This window comes from Melanerpes formicivorus, unplaced genomic scaffold (assembly GCF_026170545.1).
Source record: "Melanerpes formicivorus ecotype bairdi unplaced genomic scaffold, bMelFor1.0.p_v2 SCAF_8, whole genome shotgun sequence".
NCBI classification, from domain to species: domain Eukaryota; kingdom Metazoa; phylum Chordata; class Aves; order Piciformes; family Picidae; genus Melanerpes; species Melanerpes formicivorus.
In genome coordinates, this window is record NW_027142360.1 from 12,901,402 (window position 1) to 12,927,677 (window position 26,276).

The 26,276-nt window shown below is 39.3% G+C and overlaps 1 protein-coding gene across 7 annotated transcripts in view; it reads right to left on the reverse strand.

The window, feature by feature from the left end:
- Positions 1 to 26,276, reverse strand: part of DGKI (diacylglycerol kinase iota) — a 207,621-nt gene that overhangs the window by 119,028 nt on the left and 62,317 nt on the right. For all 7 annotated transcript variants that reach the window (XM_068142168.1, XM_068142174.1, XM_068142173.1 and 4 more), the window contains exons 2-6: positions 10,196 to 10,304; positions 7,768 to 7,863; positions 3,822 to 3,896; positions 1,230 to 1,286; positions 245 to 310 (exon numbers count right to left, since the gene is read on the reverse strand). In XM_068142168.1, the coding sequence (XP_067998269.1) occupies positions 245 to 310; positions 1,230 to 1,286; positions 3,822 to 3,896; positions 7,768 to 7,863; positions 10,196 to 10,304 (403 nt within the window). The remainder of the gene's footprint in view (positions 1 to 244; positions 311 to 1,229; positions 1,287 to 3,821; positions 3,897 to 7,767; positions 7,864 to 10,195; positions 10,305 to 26,276) is intronic.

Consider the following 26,276-nt stretch of genomic DNA (forward strand, 5'->3'; position numbering starts at 1 on the left):
CCCACAGCCTGCCTTCACCTCATTTTCAGCAGCCAGTGCAATGCAGTTTTCCAGAATTTGTGACTCAGCTGCCTTTACCCTTCCCACATGGGAGACAGGATTGCTAGTATTGAAAATATCAGGCTTGTCATTAAGGAAAGCTAAGTGTTTAGGATAGAAAAATGTCAGTGACTAGAAAGCCATACTAGCTACCCTGAATTCCTAAGTGCCCAGTGTTATGTCTGTGCTGCACTGGAAATCTTACCTTTCCACACTGCTTGCATTTCCCCTCCTGTCTTCGCCTGTGCACCCAGTGATGTCGGACAAAGTTCTGCAAAAGAAGGACAAAAGATAGGTTACAGGAAGCAATGGCAGCTTCCACTCAGTACTACCATCTATGTGAAATCGGTTTAGAGACACCAAAGGAAAGGTCCCTTCTGCCAATGCAATAACTTCTGGAACAAAATGCAGCAGCTCCCATGGGAAACTCCAAACACAATCAAAACTGGAGGAAGTATAAGAATGAGATGGTATTCTTTATTCATGCTGAAACACACCCAGAACTACTCTTTTGATACTCTTTTACAAAAAGAAGAAAGTTCGTTACATGGCGTAGAGACAATCATCCCCTAAATACAGAACACAAATTTCTAAACACTGCTGTGTTCAGCCTCACTGCAGGGCACCCTTCTGTTCTCCTTGGAAATACAGCCTTATAATGCAACAAATCACCAGTCAATGCAAGGAGAAGAGAAGGAGGGCAACAAGGAGCAGTTATTGAATCAATCTTTTTCCCTTATTTGGGCTACTTACATCCTGAAAGGCAGAAAGAACAGAGGGTGAGCAGGACTGCTGCCCTTGCTTCTGTGCAGGCAAAGAAGCAGCAAGTGGAAGGAGAGTGAAATGGAGGGGGGCAAAAAACAAACATTATATCAAAGGTCAGGAAGAAAAAACAAATGTTACCCCCCAAAAAAATCCAAGAGAAATACATTTTAAAAAAATCAAAACAGAACAGATGAATGAATGGGAAAGAGACAACAGAAAGATGAAATTATATGCGTCAGTGTTAAGTAATGGAGTGCCTCATCTAGAATTGATTTTAATTTATCCTGGGGAGGGGAACAAGTCCCACTGGGAACCAATAATCTGTTTAAGGTTCATCTCAATCTAAAAACATTGATGCAGCTCCACATGAGGTGGACCAGCATACAAATCAAACTAAAACCAATTGTCGTTTGTCCATTACTTACTTCTCTTGGAGATCTGGAGCCTCCTTCTCGGAAAGTTGGTTTGCAACGAAAATTAATCTGGTATTAAAACAAAACTGTTAGAATTGGAAGTGAGCTCAGACAGAATTTATTCCAATATATTAGTCCAGGACAGACCTCCAAAATATTTATTATCTATTAAGATGTTAGCTGGACTAGCTGAAAAAAAGTAGCTTACCTGGATGCCAGAAAATCTCTTCTCATATGCCATAACAATTCTTCTTGCCAGATCTCTACACAGCCCTCACCTTCACTTACACCACTACTGCCTGCTCGGTTCAACTATTTAAACTGTCTCCTCCCTGCCTAGAATGCAACCACTGGACTTAACTTGAGATCTCAAATGTTAGTAAGAGTCAGACATCTAACTCTGTAAGATCTGTTTGCACATCCTGGCTTTATATCTTCATAAACAATTTTTGTGGAAAAATCTTCATTTACATGAAGTAAACTGTGTAAATTACTCTACATTTCTACCTTTCACTTGGATCAGGCTTTTATCCACCTTCCCAAACATAAACCACTTAGAGAGCATTGTGCTGCCTTGTGTTGTGATGTTGCCTCTTTCAGACAGAAGAGGAAAGAAAGAAGACAAACAACAGGAGCTTCCATGAACTTCAGAAAAGCTTTTTAGGAACGTGAAGATAAATTTAAATAAATAAACAAACAAGCAGGGGAGTCCTATGAGGAAGAAAAAAATTGTTTTAAGAAAGAAAATTAAGAGCTGGGGGGAAAGAAAAACATATGCCAAAGCAGTGAGAGACATGGAGAAAGTCCAAAGGACATGTGAGGTAAGGATACACTAAATTAAATAGATTCAAGCTTAAGTTGAATATCCTTCAAAAAATACCATACTTAAGGATTCTGCATAGCTATGCTTTTGTTCTAAAGTTAGAGAGACTGAGTTTCCCAAAATTTAAATACAAGAGTTCCCAGATGAATAAGTTCTTCCCTCATTTAATAATGGCCTTTAAAATAATAGATGAAGAGAGGGAAGAAAAGAAAATTAGTAAACAAAAGAGTATTAATTAAGAAGAATTTAAAGACAGAGATATTACTCTTCCTCTATTGCTCTTCACCTGGAATTGCAACTCCAGGTCATGGCATGCTGGAACAACCCCCAGCTTTTATTTATTTTACTTAACAACTCAGATCTTTGCAATGAGAGCTAGGCAGAAGACTTCCATATGAGTTTTGCACTCCACAGGGTTTAAGAGGGATGCAGACTTCGTAACAGTCCTCTGGGAAGGGGTGAATTTCATGGTCTCCAGAACAGCGTAAACAAGCTCCACATACTGGGTTGTGTCTAAGTGCTTATTTGCTCTGGCTGGCACTGCCACCAGCTCGCCAGGCTACAGAGAGTCAGAACTGCTACTGATGAAGGAAGTCATGAAAAATTCACTGGTAACATTCTGTGCTGAAAGCACGCACTAATGCTAATTTCACTGTGGGTAAAAGCATCGGGGGTGGAAATGGTACTTCTCCAACTTGGTATTATGGCAATCACTATGACATTTGTCAACACACATCCAAATACTTGGAAAGGGAAAAACTGTTTCTAAAGGGCTGCTGCTATAATTTCGTTATGCGCCAACTTTTTAGGAAGAACAACACTGAAAAACATATAGCAGTGAAAATGAAGCTCTAATGAAATTGATGGGGAAATTCCCACTCATATTTCTTTACACATATCCCACTGGGAAAGGAAAGTGTGTGGGGGGGGAAATTTCATTAACACATTACTAGTTAGGCATAACCAAGACAAATCACTGATTGGAAAAACAAAGGTACTTGGGGCATCAAGGGTTTATTGGAGGAACTGAGAAGCAGGACAGATGCTCACAGAAGTAACAACAGTATAATGGAAAGGCTTAATATTTTCAGTTTTAGAATGAAGAACTTGATTCCTGAAGTTTTAAGGGAAAAAACAATACAGCCTAGTAAATGCAGTGAAAAATGCTCATAGTAGCATCTTATGCTGCACTGTTAAAAATAAATATAGCTGACATATAGTTATGCTACTTCATAGTTGAGGAATTTTGCAAGGCTGTTTTTGTACATGCCAGGAGACTGCATTTTCTAACTTCAATTTTCAATCTAAAAATAGAATTAAATTATTTCTTAAACATTAAAAAAAGGCAAAATCATTCCACAGGTTGGTTTTCTTTCCCTGGTTTGGGGGTTTGGAGTAATTGTTTATTCCTTTGCTTTGTGAGGTTGGGGGGAGGGGGTGTTGTTTGTTTTTTGGGTTTGGGGGGGTTTGGAGGGGCAGTGATTGATTTGGTTTGGTGGTTTGTTTTTTTTTGGGGGGTTTTTGTTGTTGTTGCTGTTTGTGTTTGTGGGTTTTGTTGTTGATTGCTTTTTATTATTGGGTTTTGGGGGTTGGGGGTTTAATGGTTTAAAGGAACATATCTAAAAGTAATCTGGAATTTCAAGTCAACTTTTAAACAAATATAGTTTTAAAACAGCTATGGAAACCTAGTTTGGGATTTGGTGTTTTCCAGATGAAAGTCTCATTAAAAGAATTAAGTGAGTGCTGTCCACGTCAGGCTCCAGAAGATGGCAATGTCTTACCTTTTCTAACTGCTCCATGCACGCATTATGGACCACAATCTTGCAGGCAGCACACTTCCTTCGCAGAGCAGACTTCTGCAAGAGAAAGAGAGATGTGTGCATGAAGGTGTGCTACCCCTAAGAGCAAGACTTTGTGAAAAAGACAGCCAGTGGCTGTACTGGAGAAGTAAGAGGCTCCCTTTAGGAAGTAGATAAGGCTGTCAACAGTGTAAATTATTGCTCTAAAAGGGAGCAGCCTATGAAGATGACGAGCAGAGCCAGAATCGTACATGTCAATGAGAATTCAGGTTTGGAAAAGTATGCCATTTTTATGGTTATCATATAATATTTCATGTGATAAGCTTGACCATTGCCTTGCAGAAAAATACCTTCATGCTTTGGTCATTTAGCAGAGAATTATAACCTTCTCACAGAATGTTGTTAAATGGTTATGAAATGTTACAGCAAGGACAAAATTCTCAATCTAATTATGCAGGTTAGTTTTATTAATTTCAGGAGCACCTCTAAAATGATTCCATTAGATGCCCTGAGCCAAAGCATATCAAAAAGCAAGAGAATGCATTGAGGAGAAAGAATATATTTACTTTTTTTTTTTCTTTGTTTACAGTCAATCTAATAAGCCAGATGGAATTAGTTTTCATAGACATTTAAGTTACAGAGTTGTGCTTGAGGAACACAAAATATGTAAACACACAGTAAGCTGAGACTGACTTGCCTCAGATTTTTACATTCAATTTATTCATATTCATTTACATCTCTAATAAATTATTTAGTTAGAATTTTCAATATGTTGTAACTACATTTAAAAAAGAAGCAGGGAGCATAGCTTCAGCTCACAGCATACAATCATTATTCTAATTTGACTGTGGCATAATTACAACTCATAATTACCTAGATACACACTAACTACACATTCACATTTATGTGGAGTCATGTTCTAATATGTCACCAGAAGATTCACAGATTAAACTTTCATGTGTTTTGTGACTTGTTAACTTTAAGCATGTTCTTAGTCTCTGTATGTTGTCTCACTCTCCTTGGTAAATAAAGAAATCAATCTCTACCATTAAAAACTGCTTTTTAAATTGCTTTCATGATTTTTGAATGCTAGTGGCATTGCAAGTAGTTACAACCCTTTGTAGTGAGAGACTACTAAAAATTCAGACTATCACTTCCATTACTTCTGACTTCTTTGATTTATCATGAAATGTCAGCTCTATATTTCAGGGATTATGAGTTAATGTTTTGTACAGAATAACATTTTATGCAAGGTCTGTGCAACCACAGCTTAATTATTTCCCAACGATTCTCCATTGTAAACCCTTGATCTTAAATAAACTATGTGTAGAAGAGCTAAGTCAAAGGAAGATCAGGAGAGATGCAGAAAGATGCAATGTATTCAAAAGATTCAAACTGGGAAAGCATTACTTTTTCGACAGATGAGGTTAAACTAGCCACAAGTACAGGTAACTGGATTTTCATTTCCATCTGTAGGTCTTTGGATACCCCATACACTGTAACATGTTATAAATAGAGCTATCCCCAAAGGGAACCAATACAATAGTACCTAAAAAGAACCTAAGTCAGATCAAAGGCAAAGCAATAAAGAAATGAGCAAATTTAATCTCTGTTGCTTTCTAATTATGATTCAACATCTTCAAGTCTATTGGCTGGAAAGGCTTGTCACCATGTAAGATGTCTCCTAACATTACCAGAGGTGTAAGTCAGCAGGTCTAATTCTTCCAAATTCTTGAGAGACATCTCTCTACAACTAGGAGACAGCCTTTCAAATTGTATGCAACTTATTACTAAATTCCCATGATACTTTCAGTGTGCTAAACCACAAGAAAATATTTATTCAGTTTTAGAAAGGCAGACTTTATAAAGAGCCTAAGAACAATCCTGCTTGAGTCAGAGCAAAGATCCAGTTAGACCAAACAAGTCTTGTCCCTAGCTTTTGCCAAAACCCATTGCCTCAGGACGAATAAAAGTGCAGAGCAAACAAGCAATGACTCCTGTGAATATTACCTTTGATACCATCCCCCAGAGCAAACTCCTGGCCAAGCTGTCAGCCTGCGGCTTGGACAGGTGCACTCTGTGCGGAGTTAGGAACTGGCTGGAGGGCTGAGCCCAGACAGTGGTGGTAAATGGTGCCATATCCAGCTGGCAGCCAGTCACTAGTGGTGTTCCCCAGGGATCAGTGGTGGGCCCTATGCTCTTTAATATCTTTATTGATGATCTGGATGAGGGGATTGAGTCCATCGTCAGTAAATTTGCAGATGACACCAAGCTGGGGGCAGGTGTTGATCTGTTAGAGGGTAGGAGAGCTCTGTAGAGGGGCCTAGGCAGACTGAACAGATGGGCAGAGTCCAACAGCATGAGATTTAATACACCTAAGTGCTGGGTTCTATACATTGGCCACAAAAACCCCATGAAGTGCTACAGGCTGGGGTCAGAGCAGCCAGGCAGAAAGGGACCTGAGGGTACTGGTTGATAATAGGCTGAACATGAGCCAGCAGTGTGCCCAGGTGGCCAAGAAGGACAATGGCACCCTGGCCTGAATCAGGAATAGTGTGGCCAGTAGGAGCAGGGAAGTCATTCTGCCCCTGTACACTGCACTGGTTAGGCCACACATTGAGTACTGTGTCCAGTTCTGGGCCCCTCACTTTAGGAAAGATGTTGAGTTGCTGGAATGTGTCCAGAGAAGGGCAACAAAGCTGGGGAGAGCACAAGCCCTATGAGGAGAGACCGAGGGAGCTGGGGTTGCTTAGGCTGGAGAAGAGGAGGTTCAGGGGAGACCTTATTGCTATCTACAACTACCTGAAGGGAGGTTGTAGACAGGTGGGGGTTGGTCTCTTCTCTCAGGCAACCAGCACCAGAACAAGAGGACAGTCTCAAGCTGCACCAGGGGAGGTTTAGGCTGGACGTTAGGAAGAAGTTCTTCACAGAAAGAGTGATTGCCCATTGGAATGTGCTGCCCAGGGCGGTGGTGGAGTCACTGTCACTGGAGGCATTTAAGGAAGAGACTGGATGAGGTGCTTGGTGCCATGGTTTATTTGATTAGATAGTGTTGGATGACAGGTTGGACTCGATGATCTCAAAGGTCTTTTCCAACCCGGTCTGGTCTATTCTACCTCACTTTCAGCAGTCTGCTAATGTTGGGATTTTGCTTCAATACTCTGTGAGCAGTCAGAGACTTCACAGGCTTGGCCTTAATGTTATATTTTGCTTCAGAAGCAATGGGGGATAGGTATTAAATAGAGCTCTGGAAAGCCCTAGTATTTTAGATAATACTTCCCCAAAACACATGGTTTAGAGATCAATCCAATGAAAATTTTTCATATGCAGTAGAAAACTTCCAGCAGAAGACAGCAGAACATGAATATTCTGAAATAGGAGAATGCAAACACTCCAGTACGAGTGCACCTGTTGCCTAGGGAGTTCATTCCAGAGTTTGGGAAAATCCAGTGCAAATCCTTGCAGTGATTAAAACCAAAAAAAATTTAATCAGACTCTACTCTTAGGGATCCCAACCACAGATATATTTGCATATATAAACAAAATAGGCTACTTTCTTTGAACATTTCTGAAATGTATCAATATTCAACCCCCTCCCCCTTTTTTTTTTCTTCCCCTTATCACATTAAAAAAGCTACACACTATTCACAGTATCACTAAGGCTGGAAGAGACCTCAAAGATCATCGAGTTCAACCTGTCACCACAGACCTCATGACTAGGTCGTGGCACCAAGTGCCACGTCCATTCTCACTGTGTAAACCTGAGTCACTCAAAGTTGTTTGGAGCTTTTTACCCCTTCTGCATTCTTTCTGGAATGTAAGTATCAACATCAACAGTAAACAGTTTAAGCTCCCAAGCATCTGGGTACAGTATCACTCTGAAATCAGGCTTGTTACCTCTGAAAGAGAAGGAAGTCTGAAAACTCACTGAGAATTTGACTTGGCAGCTTTCCTCCCCCAGGTAGCACAGGTCCCCAGAAACATTTGTCTCCAGCCACAGATGCTCTCCATTCACAGCATTTTCCTGAGGGGAAAAAAAATAGTTTGTGAACTTCAACCACGTGAGTATAGAGGAAAAAAAATTAAAATCTGCTTTTCACCACAAACTTAAGAGGAAAAAAAAAAATCCAATCACACATTCATTTGTTTTTCTACAACACACAGCCACTACACTATTGGCCTGGCCAACCACCTTTGCTTAAGTGATGCTGATCCTACAGTGACTACCAAATCAGAAACGAAGTATTTTTGTCTGCAGTTCATTGACATTTTGCCTATGTTCTTCCCACGTGTTGCATAGTTGAACTGAGATTTCATAAGCAAGAGAAATACACAAAATTTTGAAAGGAACAGAAAATCGAGAGAGAGGAATCAAAAGCATAACTGCTGAACTTCCAATTTGAGATGCTCTCCTCCCCCACAAAATAAATAAATGGAGAACTGGGCTCAGAAGCACAAAATTTCATACTGGCAATAGCCTTAGGATGACAAGATAGTTTAGGCAAGGCAAAATGTTTTCTTTAAAATGGTTAGATCACTTCTGTATGCTTATTAAAACATTAAGTGGTCAGGAGAGAGCAGTTTTTAATTTTATACCTAAAAGAATAATACACTTAGCTGAGAGCACTCTCCCCACAAAAAATAATGATCTGCCTAAAACACTGACAATCAGTAGTGACTATCAGGGTACTTCTCTTCTTTGAGACTGTTATTTGGACCAATCTATACCTTGATTCTATTAAATAAAATCATGTAATGAAGAAATTGGGTTGTAGAAAGACCACAGTTTTCATTTGGCTGTAATCCTGCCTCAACTAAAAAGACTGAGAAGTCTCACTACTTGAGCAAAGTGAATAAACAGGATTTCTGCTCAGTCAGAATTAGAGCAAGATGGAAAAAGCTTTGACAGTCCCTGACATTTGGTTCCCACACTGCAGAAGTCACAAATGATGACGTTTACCAAACAGATGGCGTCCGACAGCAGGATGCTCTGAAATAGCCATCTTGGTTAAAATAATTTATTTAAAGCACTACTGACAGTTTCAAAGTGATGAAATGAGAATTCTTGTCTTGCCATGCAGATTTCTTAGGTAATGCAGAGAAGAAGCAGAAGTCGCAGAAGCATTTGCCTTCAGGAGTCCGACACCATCCGCACTAGCCATGACCTATGCAAGTCTGCACGTGATGCCCATTGCAACTGTGGTGCTCACCAATAACCAAGAGGATAAGAACAATGTTATTTCTTTTCTGGTGAATCAGAAGTCACATTATACTAATAAAATTACTATGCCCAGTGTATTGCTCAATGTATTAAATGCTTGTCTAGTTTAGGAGGAGTCAGACAAGAGGACCAAAACAGGATGATATAAGCTCACTTAAGTGTTTGACCTGAGCACATTCTCTGCTGACAAAACACTGCAAATTCAACATTGTAACCCAGAGCTAAATTTTAGAGATAATAAAAGATGTTTAGGAAGAATCAACTATAAAAGCTATGTAAGGAAGCACACTGCTCCTGGGACATAAGTTTTAATGAGGAATCAAAATGACCTTACAAAAACCAGATTAAACACCTCTTCATTCAGACCATGTCCACGCAACTTGACAGCCAAGATTTCTAAAGATAAAGTGGCCTATTTTCACAACCTAGTTTAGACTGAGCTTTGTTCTCTGCTGTTCCAGACTATCATAGATTCGCATGTCTGACTATTTTACAGGGTAAATCAAGTCAGGAAATCTACAAGGATGACCTTTGTAGCTCATACTATGATAGAGTTCTGACAAGACCAGATAATAAAAATGTAAACAATCTGATCTGGTCCAAGTGGTGCATTTCTAGATACCTACTGCCACAAACCATTTCACAGCACTGTGTGTGAAAAGTCAATTTCAATTCCAGCAAAATGACATTTGGGGAAAAAATCTTTCATCCTGAAATGGATACCCTTCCTCAAAAAGCTTTGCCTGTTGATCATTTTGTGTCAATAAGATCAAAGATGAATATTTGAATTACACAGAGGCAGCCAATTCAGAATGTGTCTTCAGAGTTAAGTTTTGGCCTGTCAAGCAGAAGTATAAAATCCTGCTATGCTAAACTCAGATCATCTTTGGATGGCAGGCCTTGTCAAGAAGGCAGTAAGAAAATGTAACTGGAAAATCTGAACAGATCTATCCTATGTTGCTCAAGTGTGTGCAAGTTTTCATGTCCCTGCTTTCATTTCATAACATAAATGTGCTTTGTTTCACAATAGAAGCATGTTCCTAATGGCCAGCACTAATTGTGATAGTAATGCAACATTGTGTATTGATTTTAAGATGGAGAGAGCACTAGCCAGAGATACTGCTCAAACACCTACAGTCCACTCTAAGGCTGCCCTTGGTTCCTTCACAGGTCCATTGGAGACTGCAATGTTGAGGGAATGCACAGGAGCCAAGTGCTGGAGGCCTGACCTGGAGATTGCTTTCCTGAAAAGTAAAAAGAAAAATACAAATAAATGGAGTGCATATCTGATATAATTACACAATATAGTTCTCCACCCCACCCTTCTCCAGAAATCAGAAGAGGCAGTACGGCATATAATTTCAGCTTGGGTGAAATGGTACTTGAATACCATCTCCTGTTAAAGCAGTTTAGGAAAAGAATAAAGTAATCTGATCACTGAAAATTACTGTTTAATGAAGATCAGTGACTCATCTGGCACTAAGCTGAAGTGTAAAATCCAGTGGACTACATATGTTCTGTTTGTAAGCTTAAGTGGAGCCTTCATTTGTTACACCTGTTCTTTACATTCCAGCTGAACCTGCTGAATCAATCTGTGCATAAATCCAGATACCCTTTGTCAGATAAATGAAATGTGGGTTTACACAAAAAGAATAGTATCTGTTGCTCTTACTCAGTTCATAGGCTGGGAAATGCCATCCATTCAGTATCCAACTATGTAAAACAAGATACCACTTAATCAGGAAAAGGAGTCATACTCTAATACCTTTTTTTGATCATATCAGCATCCCTTGAGGTATTACAGTTTCTTTCCCCCTTTTTTGATCCAAAATTATTCTTACAGCTCTTGAGGCACAGATGCAGACTCCTTCAAAAGTCACAAATAGTGACCAGAAACCCTGGAGTTCCACAAACACTGAGGGTGCACCCAGTGCCTTTTTTCCCCCAGCCCTGCCAGATCAGTCTCTAATAGTGAACCATCAGATGGAAGCACAGCACACTGCTAACTAAAAGTTCAGCTGCATTTAGACAGTAGATTCATGACTTTATTATGTGGCATATTTTAGCACCTGATGGCGGTGGTCATAACAATTTCACAGCTTCATCTACAATGAGTCAGAAGAGGACAAAAGTATCTCAAGGAGAGATCTCCTATTGTAAGCCAAATACACTTATCTCCCACAAAATGAAAGGACAGTCTGTTTGTACAAAGTGCATTTTTGTGATACCACTCCCACAGTGAAACAGCTATTTATAGCAGCTCCTAGTCTTACCACTGTCTCAAGGCAATAAAGGTCAATTGAGCCAGCGATGACAATCCAGGTCAGCCATATGCTAAATAATCTTTTCATTGTCCTGAAAATATACAGTGCAATATATATCCACAGTAAAAGAGCTTGGAATCCTCACTGCTCACAGTGCGTGTCTGGAAAAACTGAGTGAGCTGAATCAGAATCTCTTCGATTCCCTTTTCTGTGAGTAGCATGAACAATTCAGAACATCAACACCAGCAGCCTCTGATCACCCAATGCTCCCTTTCCACTTAGTTGGGCAAGGCATTGACAGTAAGGGTTTTTCCAAAATATTTTTCATTTGACAAAAATCCATTAGAGGGAAAGGAGTCCAAGGAAATGACTTTCACTGCCTGGTAATTTATCAGGAACGAACTATTTAGCAAGAAAGATTTTATGCCATATATGTCAGTACAACATAAGCTACAAGTATTATCAATGATCAGATTAAGGCCTTAAAGAAATAAACCACAGAAAACTACAATTAAAAAAAAAAATAAAAAGAAAACTAAAAATTGCATTTTTCCAGAAAAGTGTCCAATATTTCAGTCTCCTTCCATGCTGTTTTGGGTATCAATTCAGTTATTAGTGTTTTCTAAGCACAGGAGTACATTCTTGTGTCTCTTCATGGTTTGCAACATGATAATTTGTTTTGGTGGAAGTGGACAGTATCACATTTTCCACCCTACATCACAAATATGTACTTAATCTTGATTTCATAACAGAAGAAGGTAGCATCCACTTCATCCAAAGCAATACTCAAGAGGAGGTTGAACAGTAGAGCACCAGCAATTAATTATTATTTCACGAATAATGCCAGAATTTTCAGCCAACACATCTTACAGCTTGTTACTTGTCAGACAGGCCTGTAAGGCTGCACTAAGCAAATCTACTACAGCAAAGTCTGCACTGAATATTTCCAGGAATAAATTTATATGACCAGTCTGAGGACAAGGCTTCCAGCTGGAAGGCAAATTCAGCAGGGACTTAAAAGGTAAATATGCCTAATGAACAGCCACAGATATCACAGCATCAAGCTCTGGATACTCTTTCAAGTCAGAATTAGGGATGTGTAAGCCTCCTGCTTCAGAACCTGAGACTTGGCTCAAGTTCCTTTAAAAGTGAGCTGAGGCAGATGAGCCTTTTGGGGAAGACTTGGCACAGATTTGTGCCAACAGCCTGTCCTTCCCTCTGCATGCCAAGCTGGGTTTATGGCTTTGTCTGAAAAGCACACAAAACAGAAGCATGGTGGTAAGATCTATTTTTCAGGTTTACTTTAACATAAAATTCTATCAGGCGGTATAACTTTGCATGAACCAGGCATAAGTGACCCTTAGGCTCAGCAGCAAGCCAAAAATGCCCACTTTTGCACAGATTCTTATCAGAACTGTGTGTCAGAACAAGAAGAGAGAGAGTGGCAAACCACATTGCATGTTCTGCCTTGCCCATTAAAAGAAAAAAAAAAAAAAGAGGCGGCCAGGCTAAAGAGCAAACACATGGCCTTCTAATAGTGTAAGGCAGATGAGAGAGGGGGAAATGGAAGGAAAAGAGAAGGTAGCACAAATCTGATAATGGAACAGATGCTGAGTATCCAGGTGAGCTCATATTACTTTAACTAGCAGATTACACCACCTGGCACTTTTCCAACAGAAAGGTAATACAAGTGGCTTTTAGTTATCTTTCCCTACCGTTTCATTTCTGCTGCACTGACTGCATGAATGAAAACTCAGGAAGCAAGAGTGATCACCATTCCCCTGACAAGGCACAGCCTGAAAAAGTTAATCTGTGCTTTCATGATATATTCTATTCCTCAGACTACAAAGTCCACAACTATGTTAAAATGAGCACACCAGCCACCCTGACAGTGTAGCAACCAACAGCAAGGAAATGTTACAGCATATATAACAAGCAGCATTTTGATAATTCCTTATCCTACCTAGTGATCAGTAATTTGTAATAGGTGTTACTATTAAATAAGCTAACACACCACCATTGTGAGCATTGAGGGTGCATACACATATGCATGCCATTGAATACACAACAAGCAAAAATGTCTGATATTAATTGCAGCTGATTCCATAGTCAATATTATTAAGGAAAGTTTTACAGAGCAGCTGCCTATCTTGGAAACCAAAAGCAATCAGACACTTGAGCTAGTCAAGTATAACAACTGAACTGTTTATTTTATTTTTAAGTATTACATTTTCATTTTGCTGAGAAGTCAGAAGAGACTCAACCTACTTACTAGATGAAAGGATCCATATTTGATTAAGGGGGGAATTGAGTCTATATCTCTTGCTTTGACTTGACTAAGCCTTTTCTTTCACCTAAGGCATATTAAAATCCTCCAACGGGTTGTTTAGGCTGAATAGTTATGCCTGAATTCTCAAAGACCCCAAAAAGACATTTAGTCAATAGTAAGAAGCTATTTAAGCATTAGAAAAATCTATCAGGAAAAGAAAGAGTAAGTTAGTGCTGCCCATGATTAGCATGTTTGTTTGCCATTTCAGTTGTCACTGGTGTTGGAGTTGCTGCCTTACCAGGCTGGAGCTATCACCCTCTTTTTCATAGTCACCATTTGGGTAGTCTCTCAGTTGCAAGGTTGAAAGACCACAAAAACAGAGACACAGATCCTATGGCTAGGTTGTCTGCCAGGAGAGAGATTCAGGGAAACATTTCCTCAGAGTTAATCCAGACATCCAGAAAAGGACAGCCACTTTTATAACAACATGTAATTTACAGCAACTCTGTTTTTCCTTGAATGTCCAAGGTAGATAAGTGCTACACCTGACAGCTCTCAGCAATGCCAATCACAGCTTGAAGATCCCTGTACAAGGCCAGGCAGTACTTGCACCACATAAAAAAAAATGTGTAAGTGCCTCAGTTTGTCTGGTGGTGGTTTCCACTCCTACAATTTGGTGCTTATGAAAGTCATGAAGATGATGTACTGGCTAAACTCTGCCATTATTTAAGTTTTCCCCATATGTCCCTGCTGGCTGCCCAGTGCTCCTGGAACCTGCTGTTCCCAGCTTGCCCTCTGGGCATGGAATGTTCTCTTTTCAAGTTGACCACAGGCCAATGAGTATTTCACTGCAACATCAAGATTTCCAATTTTTTTGCGTTTGGTTTAAAAGGAGACAACTTCAGTCAAGCCAAATAATCTGTCTGGTCAAGCATCCCATTTCAAATGGCAGACAGTAGCAGGTATTCAGAGAAGCACTGGAACAAATTGGGTAAGCCTTCCTCTGGCATACTCCAGTCCCAGCTTCCAGTAATCAGTAGTTTAAGGACTTCCTGAGCTGGAGGCTGCTTCCAGACCTTTGTGCTTAATAGCCTATAATGGATCTTTACTCTAGGAATGTGTTGGTCCTTCCCTGAACTCATTTGTACTCTTGGTCTCCACAGCAGCCTATGTAATAAGCCCTGCAATTTAATTACAGGCAGTGTAAAGTACTTTCCTTCTGTCTGTTTTAAAAATTCTGCCTTATAATTTAATTGGTGTATCATATTGTGAGGAACAGCAAGTAATAACTTGCCTCTCTACACCTTCTGTGATTTTATGAATGTATTCATATACCCTGCCAGCTGAGTCAAAACTGTAACGCTCTTCATTCATCCTTCCTGCCCCCACCCAAGTCGAAGCACCCAAAACCATTTAGGCATTTGTTGATATTGAAGCTGCTCTCTTTATCAATATTTTCTACCTCAACTTTATCTTTCAAAGTGGGACTACTAGAGCAAATATTCAAAGTCTGGCTGCACCAGATTTTTATCAGTGATGTCATTGTACTTTCTGCATTGTTCTCTTTCCCCCTTCCCTCCTTTAATTGCCTTTTTATTACTGTGAGCACATCATTTCATAGGAATACTTGTAATTATCCAGAGATCCCTTTCCTGAGTGCTAAATTGTATCCCCTTGACATTTTGCTCCCATCACACATCCCCAGTGGTCCCCATTAATAAACTCCTAAGTAAACTCAAAAAAAAAACAACAAAAAAAAAACCCTAACCATCCCACCGTTTGCTACCTTTTTTGACTGTGTGGGTAGCAGCCCAGTTTGTCCTAGTAGGTCTTGTGACACTATTAGCAATTTCTGGGAGACTCATGAGTCCTGGCTGCCTTAGGAAAACCTGCGCTGGCTCTCCTCCAGCACATCACTTCGGCTGAACATTTGCTAATCCTGCATCTTATCATCAGCCCTGCCAGTTTCTGTGATTAAAACTTGCTGCCGATAAGATGCCTGTATTTGACCACCTCACTGCTTTAGGGGTGGATCTTTTAAGGGGAGCTATTTTAAAGCCCTCTCATCAATTTCTTATTTGAACTCTGCCTGTCCAAGATTTGCAAGGGCAACAAAGCTGGTGAGGGGTTTGGAGCACAAGCCCTACAAGGAGAGGCTGAGGGAGCTGGGGTTGCTTAGCCTGGAGAAGAGGAGGCTCAGGGGAGACCTTATTGCTGTGTACAACTACCTGAAGGGAGGTTGTAGACAGGTAGGGGTTGGTCTCTTCTCCCAGGCAGCCAGCACCAGAACAAGAGGACATAATCTCAAGCTGCAGCAGGGGAGGTTTAGGCTGGATGTTAGGAAAAAGTTCTTCACAGAAAGAATGATTGGTCATTGGATTGGGCTGCCCAGGGAGGTGGTGGAGTCACCATCCCTGGAGGTGTTTAGGAAGAGACTGGATGGGGCACTTGGTGCCATGGTTTATTTGATTAGATAGTGTTGGGTGATAGGTTGGACTTGATGATCTTGAAGGTCTTTTCCAACCTGATTAATTCTATTCTATATAAAATGAAACCCTATTAACTAGTTACTGGCTCTTTTATCAATGTGGTCTTCATCATCCTACATTAACCTTCTCATTTTCCTCAGGTTCATCCACACAAATAACAGCTCAGCCTAGGACACTCTCAAGCACTCTCAGCAGTGAACACTGATGCAAGAAATTCAATTAGCACTAAAAAAAAAAATAGACCTTTCAAAACTTCTCATTAAACATTTATGCATCTGTCATTGCCTGCTGTCCAGGGAACCAGGGTATAGAAGAGCAAAAATTTCAAGTTTCCTTTCTACCCAACATAAACATCTTCAACAGATCTTTTCTCCCTTTCTCTCAACTCCTCACCACACAGACTATTTTGATAAAAGCTGTATAGAAACTTGTATATCTCCATGAAACACTGCAGCTCTACGTAGCTCTGACCAGCCTTGTTTTCAGCCTCAAACCTAGTGTTCCTGTACTTAATACACAGCTTATATCCACTAGATACCAACAAATTTCCACTAATGATCCTGCAAAGCACTTTTAACAGCAACCCCAGAGCTGAGAGGTAACCTCAAGTAAATCATGGTAGGTGCACTTGAATCTATCAGCTTGTATTGGTAAGGTGCGAGACCAAACAGAACCACCTAACCTTTCTACAACCATCTCCTTGAGTAACTTAAGCAGTAAACACAAATAATACACAGTAATCCTATGAAAATAACTAAGAGGCAAAGCAAAAGGAGCATAAAGACCTGCAGAAAGTTTGATCAAGTAAAAGAAATAGCCTCTGCCTCAGGAAGCTGTCTGAGTTAACACTGCAGTTCACAGCCATTTCCATGTTCTGCAAAGGGTTATTCTTTCCCCTCAAACTCTGAGAACAAGAGTGACAGGTGACTTTTTCTACCCCACACAGACAAAACAGATTCATGAGACAGGTTGTGTGTTAAGAGGCATTCACAAGTTGTATCATGATTATCAGCTTACAGTTCTAAATGCAGACACACAAATCATCGCTGCCCTGCAGTTATAGTTGGAGTTTGGTTTAGTGTCAAAACAGCACAAGCCAGAGTAGTCCAAATGCCAGTAAAAAAAAAAATCTCTAGTACATAAATTTTTCAAATCTTTGCTTAGCTGCACCAGTAGGCATATATTAAGCACCAGATTTTAGCTTTGGCAAAGTAAATTATGGGTTCAATTAGATCCAGAGCTATGCTAAATTACTGAATCCCTTCAATTTTATAAAAAGACTTCATCTTCTCAGAAGTCAGAGAAAGCCTGCACCTCTGTGTCAGTTCCTATAAATGCAGCCAATATCTTGACTTAGATCTATAAAACACTTTGGAGTCCATATTGCATCAAAATAAGTGTGACTTTGTTCCTTCATGCCTTCATTGACCAGGCTCCAGGTTCAGCAAATTTCCTGGAAACTCCACAACAATCCTCAGCTGCAATGTGGAAACTGAAAATTACTTATATTCCATTTGCATAATTAATCAGACACTTCATTATGAGATATGTCAAAGTCATGTGGAGTTCTCTCTGAGTTCCTATAAGAGGTGTTTAGGAAGAGACTGGATGGGGTGCTCAGTGCCATGGTTTAGTTGATTAGATAGTGTTGGGTGATAGTTTGGACTTGATCTTGAAGGTGTTTTCCAACCTGGTTAATTCTATTATAATAATAATAAAAAAAAACCAACAGCAAAACAAACAAACAAAAGAGAGACATTTTGCTTTATTTTTGCTGCATGTAAAACCAAGTGGTTTTAGGAAAGAGAGGTGAACTGGGAGGAGGGGGATCATGTTGTTTTGTTATTGCTTGGTTGGGTTGGGATTTTGTTCTTGTTTGGTTGTTGGTGTTTGTGTGGGCATTGCTGCTGTTGCTTGCTTGCTTTGGCTTTTGTTTGGTTGATTTTGGTTAGGGTTTTTTTACATATGTGTGGTTGGTTTCGTTTTCTTTTAGCCCTTACCTTTCAAAGCTATGGAAGTCAGGTCTGGAAAACACCTTATATGTCAGGAAATCAAGTCTTCTGTTTCAGACAAACTTATCATACATTCAAATTCATAAAGGTATCAAGACCCATCTCAAATATAGCCCAGTTATTCCTTCTTTCTTATTCTTACTAAGAAGCTATGCAAGATCTCCATTCTTATTATTATATATATTTTTAAATTTCCATCCAATATGCACCCCCCAAAATCTTCCTTAAAAATTCTATTATTAGGATTTTTGTATTTCATCCAAAGACTTCAAATTGAAACAACAATCAATGATTTTTACATAATCCTTCTACAAAATAGAAGGCACCTGGAAGTCTCGATGTAGAAATCTTTAAACCCCGGGGTCAAAACATTTAGTGAGGCTATGTAGGATGGAGAAGTGCACAAGGAGTCAGGAGCTCACATTTCAAATATTCTAGAATCAGCTGAGTAACTGGAATGATAAAATTTAATCACTGTCCTTCCAAGTAAATAACAAGAAATGCTCCAGGAAACTGAACATAAATGATTTCCACCTTCACCACAGACTAGCCGTCAGCATTAGAGAAGATGGATATGAATTTACTATTATAAAAAAAACAAAGGAAGCCTGAAAATATTTTTATAATACATTTGATCCAGACAAAACCAGTTCAAGTGTAGATAAAAACCAGTGACAAATAATTGGATGGACAGAAAGGTATGGTCACGCTATGTTTTTAATCATATGCTAAAGTAATACATATTGATTTTCAAAAGGGCTGCAGATACTCTATGTTATTATCCTGCCAACCAGAAGAAAATACAATGATTAAGGTCTATTTTTAGAGTACTTTTTGGTGGCATTAAATAGTCTTCATCTGATCTGGAAGATAAAAAAGGGGAGAACAAGACTACACAAAACAGGCAGGGAGAGAGCACTCAATCCTCAGCAGTTTAGAACAGCAGAAATTTGTTTACATAGAGTTGCAACAGCGCTGAACATGTTTTTTTTCCTCTTAGATGCTAGCACATTGCTTTTGAAAATAACCTAATTTAAGGTAATTTCTCTATCTGACCAGGATTCTCCATCAACTTAAGCTATTAAGTCATATGTCATATGACTCAAGAACTATATGGACTCACACAAACTATATAATGGAACTATTCTGATTTTCTTCTTTTTCACAAATCAATTACATGCCTTGTAATTTTGCCACTGTAGGTTTCAGACAATTGTTTCAAATGAGGATTTTGGGGAACCTATTTTCATGTCCCTGAATCATTAAATGTTCTTTCCTTTGAGTAGTCCCATTTCCTTAAAAACAAAAAACTAAATAAGTAAATAAATCAGAAAAATCAGACATTCTCACCACCCACCTCCACATTTTTCCTCCATTAGGAGCTTCCATTCAGCAAGCAAGAATCTTAAAGGGATTAAAAATAAGTCTTCCATTTCTTAGTGTGCAAACAAAAAGATAATGAAGATCCATACTCACTCATTGAGTGAAAAACACTTCAAGAGATTTTAGACTCTGGATTAAAGAAAAAAAAAATGCTGTATTTGATACCAGAATAAATTCGTTATCAAGTATTGATACATGAATGAAGGTGAACAAATACTTAGGACTCAAGGAATGTCCCAGAACAAAAGCAAGCTTTAAACCAATCGAAAAACAACTTTATATTTTTATACAAAGTCTTTCATAACCACAGAGTACAGGAAAACATTCTTCCGAAATGCAAGTTAGACTTTAGAATTCGAAACACATTTTGTACAGAAAGAATTGAATCTCTATACCAGAGCAGGGAAGAGTGTTCTTTCTTCACCTGTATAGCTTTTGAAAGGAGAAAAGAAAAAAAAAAAAAACACTGGGGAAAAAAAAACCCTTACATTTTACTTTATTAGAATGACACTTAGACAGATAAAAATAGCTGCCACTCAGTAACCAAACAGATTCTCTTTTCTTGCTAAGGAAGCAAGCCGGAAGCCCAGCAACTGTGATAAGACAAAGATTCTGTGTCCTCCCTTTCCTCCCCAGGACCATATGAGATGCAAAAACAGATGGGGAAAAGAAATGACAAATGCTGCCTTCTTTTCGCTCCTCACCACATACACTGCTGTGCTTAGATAATCTGGCTCTGAGCACCTGGGACAACAGGCCCCTAATTTGTAACAGGACTGGCAGCTGCTGGGCTGAACCAGTCACCTGCACCTTTATCGCCTCCATACCATTTTAACTTTCTTCCATTTTCTCTAGCATAGTTTGTGTGTGCCAAACAAAGTCCCGAGGGAGCAGGCACATGTCTGCTGATTCAAGTTCCTCTGTTTGAAACAAACTGAAAGAGTTCATCAGAGTGTGGAGAAAGAAAATGTGAATAGCAGTTGAAGAAAATAGCAAGTGGCGATTCTCCAGCAAGTCTGTGTGGCAACCTGTTCCTGCAGGAGCCCATCCAAAGCTCAAATTCAGTCAAAAGGTTTTGATTACATTTAGCAAGTTTTAGGATCAAAGACTGCAGGCTTAGGAGTAAATTTTCAGATCTTTACACATGCTCAAAAACTAAACAAGGAATGAGGAATCTGTGTAGAAAATGTAAATAAGTCACCAGCTTCCTCTCTGCCCATCACCGGCAGCTGTCTGGCAATGAAGAAACAAGGCAAAAGTACACCTAATGTGACAATGTTCCTTCTTCCATCAGTGCATAGAAAGCAGAAAACTTCAGAAACAGCTTAAAATAAACTTCCAGAACTGGAAGACAAACAGATCAGAGCTTGAGTCAGAGACCTTAACCTCAGAACACCCAGTAGTCTTATAAAACATGAATTCAAACTCATTTAACTCTGAATAAAACATCAGTTGTCTACTAAAAATACTTGTTTGAATCTTATTCTTGATAATTAACTTTGGAGTTACATGGAACCATTAAAAAAATAAAAATCTGTTTTTTTACTGAACCTTAACATTTCTGCCTGGAGCAGCATTTCACATCAGATTAAGACAACAGCATTGCCTGTGTCATGCAATGTTACAAATGTCACTGGAATCACATTGAGGGGCTGCTGCCTTCAGCATGCAACAGCCACTAAGACAGTACTGCAGGAAGGGTCCAAGGCACTCTCAGTCAGGAGGGATATTATTGCACTCCCTCCCAGCCCCAAGAGACAGCTAACACAGGGTCATGCCTAGGTCTCAGTATTGGAATTGGAAAGCTTTCAGGGGGACATTGAGGCAAAAAAGTACAGATAGTACGTCAGCTAGACCACTGATCCTTGTGACCAAGAAGAAAGTGGAGATCTTCAGAAACGCTGTAACTGGAATCAGGGTATTGGAAAGGAGGGAGGGAGGGTGTTCTTACGACCCACCCACTCCCAACTAATTTAAAAATATGTTACTTTTTCTTGTGAGCAGCCCTTTTAACACTTTGTCCTTTTTTCATCTAAGCTCTGCTGAAATATACATATGGGTGTTTTTCCTCCCCCCTGTTGACTCACCAGTTGTATACAAAAGCAGGTTAAAGAATAAAAAACACAATAGAGCACTGTCACATGCACATAAGCAAACAATAGGGAGAAAGAAGATTTATTTCTCCTCCAATTTCTTTTTGGCTACAGTAATACTGAGTGCTGTTTCTATAATGCCTAAACATCTTCAGGAAAAGATATGGTAACTTGCTAGTCATCGTTCAGGGTCAGATAAACGTTCAGACCCCATGATCTGACAGCAGACTTCCCATTTCAGCCTGCCTAGAGCTGGAAGAGATCTGAACATTAACCTCACAACAGGACACTACTTGGACAATATTTTAATCTGAAAGAGCTTTTGATAGTACAAAAGGGACTTGTAATGCCATGCTCTTAGCTCTTGTGTTGGTGTATTATTTATTTGCTGGAGTCATTTGGAGAGAACTGATGATTTCAAATGAAGTCACTGAACAAGACCACCACGGGACACGAAGGAAAATATCTGTTTGTGTAATGGTTTTATTATGAAAGGATAAACCCAGTTTCTGAAGGTCTTTTCTATCAGTGGGCATTAAGATGTGAAGATAACTGACAGTATGGGAGATTAAAATACCACAAAATTGTCAGAGAAGAAATTATCAACAGTATAAACATCCTGCCCACTTACACCTTGGCATACGTCACACCCTCTGCCCAGAAGCAACACTTGTAGGGGTGAGAAAAGTAGGTCAATTGCCAAATTCAATCCAACTTTGACCTCAGCTTTTCTTAGGGCTTTCAACAAGGGAGCCATGTGCCTTTTCCCTCCTGCACACAGTAAAAATACATGTCCTCTAAGATTTCATCTGTGCAGAAATTCTTCCTCATTTTACAGTGGCACACAAGTAAACAGTCATTAAATCATGGCGTTTTCAGCTAGAACTAACTCTTGCTGGATTAAAATCATCGAGATAAAGTGGACTGCTCATCAAGCCTTGAACTGTCAGTCTCTCCACATAGAGTGATATTAAAAGGGGGAGAAAGGAAAAAAAAACCCTATTGTAAATTAAAACTAAGTAGCACTTTTTTTGCCTCATTACATCAACCACAGCAGAATCACAGTAAGGTACAGAAATAGACTTACTGCATTTTGCTTTTCACTTATTTTAACATTGCATCACCTACTCAAAAAGACACACACCCAGAAAAATCATTTCTTTAGATAGCAACAATCTGATGGATGAATTCACACCTTGACAACAAAATGACCATTGTTATAACAAACAAGAACAGAAATATCCAAAGAGCAGAAATATCCAAAGAGCAGAAATATCCAAAGTGCTTTTTGCTGCTGACAGATACAGAAGATGCCAGGCCAGGCTACCCTCTGTGATCTTGCTGAGCATGTATAGCTCAGACAAGATAAAACCTGACATTTTCTTAGCATGAAAATCCAAACTGCTTTAGAACATCTGATCCAGTGAGATCATAATATGTGAAAAACTACCAAGTGCAGACAACTAGGATACTTACAATTAATTCTTATGTCACTTTCCAGGCACTCAAAAATGCACTGAATCACCAAGTGTTGTGCTGATTTTGGTATAAATAAATAATAAATAAATAAATTCTTTATAAAGAAATAAATAAAATTCTTCCCCCAAAGTCCTTTCTGTGTATCCCTTGAATAAATAAAAACTTCACAAAACACTAAAGGACAGCAAAGGCAGGTAGGAGAAGAAATATTTTGAATAGAGGGCTGCTGAAACAGTATTTTGCCCTCATGCTAGTGATATTCCTCAGCAAAGGTAACAGCACAGCTCAACCAAGCCATCCTGTGTGCCTGGGGACCTGACCCACAGCATATGAGTCATCAAGGAGAATGTGAATAAGGCTACATGCACAGCACTCGTGTGCTGCTGCATTTCAGCTTGATTCTCCTAGCTGCCTTTCCCAGAGCAGAAGGACAAAATGAACACAGAGGAAAAGAGACCATCAACAAACACCACATAGCAAAAGACAAATAAATCATGACATTCTAAAGGAACCATTGCCAATCTCTGCTATGCTTAGGATTAGGATGCACTTTTTAGTGGTCTTAAGGTCATAATCAGTCATTACTGGTTATAGGGGAAGTACTCGCAGAGGAACTGAACAGCTAGCATGGTCTGAGGAACTGCAGACCAGAACCTTTACCAACAGAAGTGCAGTGTTGTGTGCACATCTGGCAAACAGTTTGTGTACTGAAGCAACAGGAAAGAGAGGGATAACCTACTGCTTCCAAATTTTCCAAAAAAGTACCTGACTGGAAAGTTAATATGACCACAAGACCCATCCTTGCTGGCTGCACTTACAGCAAGTTGTCATGACAACTCCAGACAATTGCAGGTGGGTAACTTCTTCAAAGCAAATACCACATTGAAGCTCTTGCACAATTAGAGAGCTGTGCAATAAAAGAGAACATTAAAAACCAAAACAAACAAACAAACAACCCTCTCTCTTCTGGAAAAGCAAAATAGAAATTTAAAACAAACAAAAACAAATAAACCCCCAAAACAACACACCAAACACACCCATGTTGAGTGCTCTCACCATCCTTTCACTTCATATTTTCCTCAGTACCTTTCTGTTCTCTGGAATGAACTGGGATGCCCTAACACATGGAGATTAGCAGTGGCCTAGCTGGGAACAAGAGACCAGATCCTCAGCAGGCAAATATGGTGTAACTTTGGACTTGAGCGAAACCATACCACTTTGTATTACTTGAGGCATTATCCACAGATTAGTTGTTCTTAACTGACTAATTGTAACATACTAAATCAATTCTTTAAATGCCACACCAAGCATGGACTAAAGAAAAAATTTAAGAAACAGCACAAAACACAAACTCCTTTTTTTACCCAAGAAAATTGCAGTGCTGCAAACAACTTAATAAAATGCTTCAGTCTAGTGCAAATCAGAATGGGGAAATTATTTCCTCATAATAGCACGTTATTGTGACTCAGGTCAAAGTGCCTTTAGACTTAAGGTAACCTGGAAAAAAAAATCCTGCTAAAGGAATGCATATTAAAAAAAGTTGTAGGTGCTCTGAAGCCATCCAGTTCACACTGGTTTGCAAATGAAGTGTCAGCTTCCCACTTAGTTAAGCTCTAAGAAAAATGTAACAGTAAGTTGTGTACAATAACAAAAAAGGCAGTGAATACTAGCTCAGATTCTCACAAGTCTTCCTGAATCTCAACCCATTTTGTTATTCTGGTCGCTTTGGTTTTTAAGGCATCTGATTGCAAAGCGCAGTGCTGAAACCACAGCCCATCCATAATGCAGCAGTGCCTGCCTGAATTTGCAGATAAACTGATGCAGTAATTTTGGTTATAAAAGGGTCATGATTCAAATGCCAATGACATTACTTCAACACTGTTGACAATGCACTGCTAATCAAAGCACACAAGAGAGATGAGAATGAATACTTGCATAGCCTGTTTGACTGATTGCTCATTTTGGGTAGGCTTTTAAAACAACATTGTTTGCAGCAGCAACACTGTAAGCTTCATTTTCTTGACAAGTCAGGATTCAACTTTCCAAAGCTGAGAAATGCTGCATTAACTGATGAAGACTGTAATTCCATCTGAGAGACACAATAAATTTGAGCTTTGTTCTTGTGGTCTAGCATGTCATCAGAAACCTTTGCTGGAGTTACAGAGGTACTACATGCAGATGAGAGTGCATTACCTCATCAATAAAATGTTTCAGGAGCTTTTCCAAAAGCAGCAGCAGAAAAACAAACTGAAATATGACATAAGCTATTTGCTCTACCTTATGACTTATAGTGCCAAAAAGGTCCTACTAACTAAAGTTTATTTATAACTTCAGTTTAAGCTCATCAGTAACAAAACCAGGACTTTACAGCCCTGTAAATCGTGGCATTTCCTTTCTGTAGAGTTGTTCATATTGCAGGTTTCTAACTGCGTTAGAAACTAGGGAGCAAAGCAGGATTATGTAGATATCAAGCAAAAGAAATTTTCCTCAGCCCTGGTTTGTTCCCCCATAGCTCTGCATGTCAATCAGCTCTGTTCAGAGCAGTAATATTTTCAACACATGCTGAGAATTAGGATTTTTAAAAAAAAGACAAAAACCAAAAAACCAAACAAAAGGATTTTTTTTCTGTCAGATGGAATTTACCATCATATCTTAACCCAAATGCCTGAATCTTAAATTTACAGCAGCATTATCTTCTGCTATCGGTACAAGACCTTGTTGCGGAATCCTGTTCTCTATCCGTCTTTACTAGCCTGGAATTCAAATGCGAAGGGAAAGCACTAAAAATTGTTTTCTCAGAAATACTTCTAGGGAATATCTATAAGGAAAAGGGAGGAAATAATAATTCAACACTCAAATGCATCATGTGTCTTACCAACATTACCTGCTTCCAAAAGCCATCTTCAAACAGACTTACTGAGCTAATCACACCCCTAATTGTACAGCTCACCAATTTCATCTCCCTCCATAACTTTATTTAAAAGGGAGACACTCTCAAGGAAATGAGGCCAGAGCCTATACAGAAGGAACCAGACTAACTAGAAACTTGCAAAAAAAAAGTAGGTTGTCCAGAACTAAGAAGCCTGTTGCAGGTGCCCTTAACCTCTCTCTTCAATCCCCATATTTAGGAATTTCCTCTGTTGCACTGAAGACCAAGCGGCAAGCCTGGTGCTAGTCCCTCCATATGGAATATTCTCTCCCAGACACCTACATAGCCCTATCTTCTC